Raw genomic sequence first — 4785 nt, 5'->3', positions numbered from 1 at the left:
TCCTTCAGCCAAACACCGCCAGTTGAACAAGGTGAATAAGTTGGGTTTATTACTTGCTGCATTGAGGGAGAACTAGGATGAGGATAAATCCATAACTGAAAAAGCAGCAGCAGTCACTCTTACTATGTGGGAGAAGGGGACATTTGGTGGTTTGTGGCTTGATTAGTATTCTTCCTTTTGTCTCATTTGATTATGGTCTCAGAGTCACCATGTCCGACATTAATTTTCTGTGAGATTATGTCCAATAGGAGAAAAACATGGCTTACTTAGGAGCATCAGACCAGTTACCAGATGTCAGGAGCTGCTTTTTGTCTTTCTCAATATACACAGAACTTATATTCATAATATATTTTTAAATATGTAAGTAAAATATGTATTTATATATAATATACATAATACACATCTTTTCTGTTCTTCCTTCTAGTAACGGATCATCATGAGTGGTAATTAATATTTTAACACATCCTTCTTCTAACACATATTCCATGTTCCCCTTGACCTTAGCCACCACCTTGGCAGTAGAGATTCTCCACCTGACGCAGTGACCTAGACATTATTCTCTGCAGAAGCTAAGCCTTTGGTAGTCCAGCCTTTATTGGCTTGTCCTAACCTCCCATAAACTTTCACTATTAAAGTCCCCAGTGAATCTTCTAAGTCCCATCTCAAGAGCAATCCAATTTTCCTTTGTCAACTGGAATCAGGCATGTCAACCAGGTTAGTAACCTCTTTATCTATCTATTATATTGGTTCAGTGGTATGAGGAGCCCTAGATGGCCAGGTGTTAATCTAAACTGTAATTCAACTCAAGAAAACCATCTTTACACCACCCCACCCCCCTGCCCACAACTCCAGTAGTTGTGAGAGTAGCCTACTTTCCTGGTAACAAAATCCTCTGAAACATCTAAACCCAAGGCTGTAGGAATGAGAGCAAAAATCATTAGATAAATGATGAGATTTATAATGAGATAAAAATCATGAGGGAGGGAGGAGTTCTTAGCTATAATAATGAAAGGAACCATTCCTAAGCCTCTTTCTTTGACTATGGGAGATTTGGCTATGGGAGAAGGAGCACTGGATATTAGCTACCAATTCAAAGCACAGATGGCATCTTGTAGGACAGCATCACCAACTCATGGTGTATCATACCACAGTTGGAGACATACTGGGTTTTTAGTAAGCCAGTTCACAGTTCAACAATGCCAAGTTTTTCTGGGTGACAAGGTAGATGTATGACTGGAGGATTCTGTGGCCCACTGGCTCACTTCTGCTGTGAATGATTTCCTTGGTCACATATGCTATTGTATGAGATAACTTTATTCTGAGTAAGTCATTCCATGAGTCCACCAATGGTGTACTGTCAGAAGTATTTTTCAGAGAAGCTGAATGAAGTGCATGAGGAACTCTTTGCACTATTTTTGTAATTTTTTTGTTAAGTCTGAAATTAATTAAAAATTAAAAGTTTAGAAAAGAAAGGTTAAGTAGAAGAAGAGGAGTTGTTCCCATTAACAAGGAGACTCAGGAGGAAATAGAATTCAATGTTTATCAGATTCAAGGAGAAATATGCTGTATTAATCAAAACTGCATACCTTCTTTATGTTCAAAATAAGTAATTGTTAAATACACTGATATACCATAGCATTTCAACTTATTTGAAATTGCTTTGAATTACTAACATTTTTTCCCCATCAGGCCTATATGATTAATATTTTTTTTTCTTTTTTTATTTGGTTTATTTATTTTATTACCAGGGCAACATCTTCTCTATAGATTTTGTTCCACAAGCATGTTTTTCTTAAACTTTTGAGAAGGATTTTATTTTTTACAAACAAACAGGGGCACATATTTTCCAAAAGAGCTTAAAATTTAAATACAAAAACAAACCCACTCATTCCTAATAAATTCTGAAGGAATTTGTATTCTTTTCTTTTTTCTTTCTTTCTTTCTTTCTTCCTTCCTTCTTTCCTTCCTTCTTTATATTTTTTACAGTTAGCTGCATTTCAGCTGCTTGTCTGATTGTTCTCTGGGTTGGTAATCTGCCCTGTCACTTCAACTTGAAACTTGAATCTGCTCTACCCACTAAAAAGCACTCACTGGATAAACCAGTGTGCAGTACCTATGCTGTGTTATATTTTTATTTTCACACAAGGCACCATCTCCTTTGGCAGAGGGAGAAACACTTTTTATTTTTGTCCAGCCATGAAAAAACTTACACTTAGATACCTGAATTAACTGGTTCCATATTTCTAATTTATTCTAATCACATTTTAGCATCTTCCATTGGCTGGTACCTGGAATAACCACCCAACTGACTACTCCTTAGTTTGGCATTAGTGAGAAAAGACTCTAACTATGAGACTGAAACAGTCCAGTCCCTGACACCATTTGCCCATTTAAAAAAATATATGGCAGCACCCAACTTGTGTTCACTTGAGGTTCCTTGACAATCCAATTCTTAAGCCACAACAGGATAATTGGTGAGTGACAAGGAAGGCAGAACAAGAAAGCCAAGATGACCAAATGATGAAACAGCCGGCAAACAGTGCTAAATGCACTGAGGACTTTAAATTTGCACTTGATACACTGAAGAGCCAGGAAAGGACATGAGGCAGGGGAATAGTTTGTCTGGCATTTTCAAAATTTATTAAAAATTACAAAGTTCTTTTCAATATGCAGGTATACATGAGAAGTCTCTGTCATTCAAACTTGCTGTGAGCTATTTTGATCTGATAAACAGAGGGCAGTTGGAGAGGACTTTGTTTTAAGGAGGTGAAGATGGACAGTGCCCCAAATAGATTTTGTCTAGAGCCTGCTGTCTACAGCATATAATGCCGGAAAATTGTCTCCAGTCACCTGCAGCACTAGCTAGAAGTTGTATATGTCTATGAATTTAAGGCCAGTATGCACAATGTTGCCCCAGGATATGGTCCTAAGACCACTATCTTGACTTCATTTTTTAATTAAATTAATTTGGGGATTAGACTGATTGGAATCTGATTCAATCAAAAATATTATGAGTGAGGGGCCCTAGGCATACAACCTGGCTCAGAACAATACCTAATCTGACCTGCTCATACTACCTCTTCAAGAGTAAACCCTTCCCTGATATAAAAAATATACTACCAGTGTACTTTTAAAAGCAGGATTTCAAAGAACAAAGCCAGAACCTGTGTAAGCCAGATCTGATGTCTTTTCAAACAGTCACTTTGCTGAACTTTAAGAAAGATTAACTTAACTTAAATTTAATTTAATTTGATTTAAAATTTTTAAAAATTGGGGGGAAGCACCTGGGTGGCTCAGTCAGTTGAGCTTCAGCTCAGGTCATGATCTCATGGTTCATGAGTTTGAGCCCTACATAGCGCTTTGCACTGAGAGCAAAGAGCCTGCTTTGGATTCTCTGTCTCCCTCTCTCTTTCTGCTCCTCCCCTGCTCACGTATGTGCTCACTCTCATGCTCTCTCTCTCTCAAAAATAAAATTTAAAAAATATACACACACACATATTGTGTGTATATTTTTAGCCTTTCTCTTTCTGTCATCTTGGAGCCTGTGGAGGCCTTCTGGGAACAAGACTCTTAAAACAACAAATATGTCCAGAAGGCTGTGGTTCAAGGCCATTTTTGCTGGCTATAAGAGGGCCTCCAGAACCAGAAGGAGCAATTTTATTCTTAAAATTGAAGGTATTTATGCTCTAGATGAAACCGAATTCTACCTAGGCAAGAGATGTGCTTATGTGTACAAAGCAAAGAACAACACAGTGACTCCTAGTGGCAAACCAAATGAAACTGGAGTAATCTGGAGAAAAGTAATTCATGCTCATGGAAACAGTGGCATGGTTCATGCCAATTTCCGAAGCAACTTTCCTGCTAAAGACATTGGCCACAGAATCCATGTGATGCTGTATCCTTCAAGGATTTAACTTACTGAAGAGTAAATAAATAAATGTGTAGATCTGCTCTTATTAAAAACAGTTTGCTTTGGGGTATCCGGGTGGCTCAGTCAGTTAAGCGTCCAACTTCAGCTCACGTCATGATCTCGGGTTTGTGACTTCAAGCCCCAAGTCGGGCTCTGTGCTGACAGCTCAGAGCTTGGAGCCTGCTTCAGATTCTGCGTCTCCCTCTCTCTCTGCCCCTACCCCCCTCACATTCTCTCTCTCTCTCTCTCAAAAATAAACATCAAAAACAAAAAGGTTTTTTTTTAAATTTACTTCCTACACATCATTTCCTGAAAAAAAAACAAAATGTCTCTGTGATACCTTTATAAGCAACTCTAATTTTGAACTGATAATTTGTGCATCCACATTATGCCCAGGAAAGCATGAATCATATAGATCCCATTATGTGATTATGCAAATGCACACTAAATATACAATTACAAGCATATATGGGCAGTGAAATTTAATTAATTATTATGACTTAGCTCACTTGCCCAACGTAGTTTTATTAACTAACAGTCCACAGATGTGTTTCCTCTCTTGATTCATTTACATTTTAATACCATGTAGAAATGATAAATTATCGTAACAGCAGATGATAAAAACAGATGGAATTAACATAATTGAACCCAAGATCATTTACATAGGTTTGAATTGAACAGTTTGTGTATTTAAGTCAGTATTAAATGCTTTATTCTTGTATGGTGGCTATTTAGGAAGAATTTCACAAACACATACACGCAGACATTAAAACCAGCCAAGGACATTTAAAAATGCATATTTAAAGGCTATTAAATAGCTTTTAAAGTGATGAGCAATCACTAATTATACTTAAAGGTATAAATATGAAAAGAAA

At 37.2% G+C, this 4785-nt stretch overlaps 1 protein-coding gene across 1 annotated transcript; it reads left to right on the top strand.

Moving 5' to 3' along the window:
- The first annotated feature begins 3569 nt into the window (after nucleotides 1-3569).
- Nucleotides 3570-3940, top strand: LOC125929882 (60S ribosomal protein L35a-like). The gene has a single exon (XM_049641406.1). It carries the CDS (start codon nucleotides 3585-3587, stop codon nucleotides 3912-3914), a length of 330 nt encoding a protein of 109 aa, XP_049497363.1. The 5' UTR covers nucleotides 3570-3584; the 3' UTR covers nucleotides 3915-3940.
- Nucleotides 3941-4785: the final 845 nt, after the last annotated feature.

This window comes from Panthera uncia, chromosome A2 (genome assembly GCF_023721935.1).
Source record: "Panthera uncia isolate 11264 chromosome A2, Puncia_PCG_1.0, whole genome shotgun sequence".
Taxonomy (NCBI): domain Eukaryota; kingdom Metazoa; phylum Chordata; class Mammalia; order Carnivora; family Felidae; genus Panthera; species Panthera uncia.
The sequence above is the reverse complement of the archived record's forward strand: the minus strand, read 5'-3'. Positions and strand labels throughout refer to the sequence as shown.

What these genes read in the sequence shown, in the direction of transcription:
- LOC125929882 (XM_049641406.1), top strand. Translation starts at nt 3,585, where the DNA reads ATGTCCAGAAGGCTGTGGTTCAAGGCCATTTTTGCTGGCTATAAGAGG.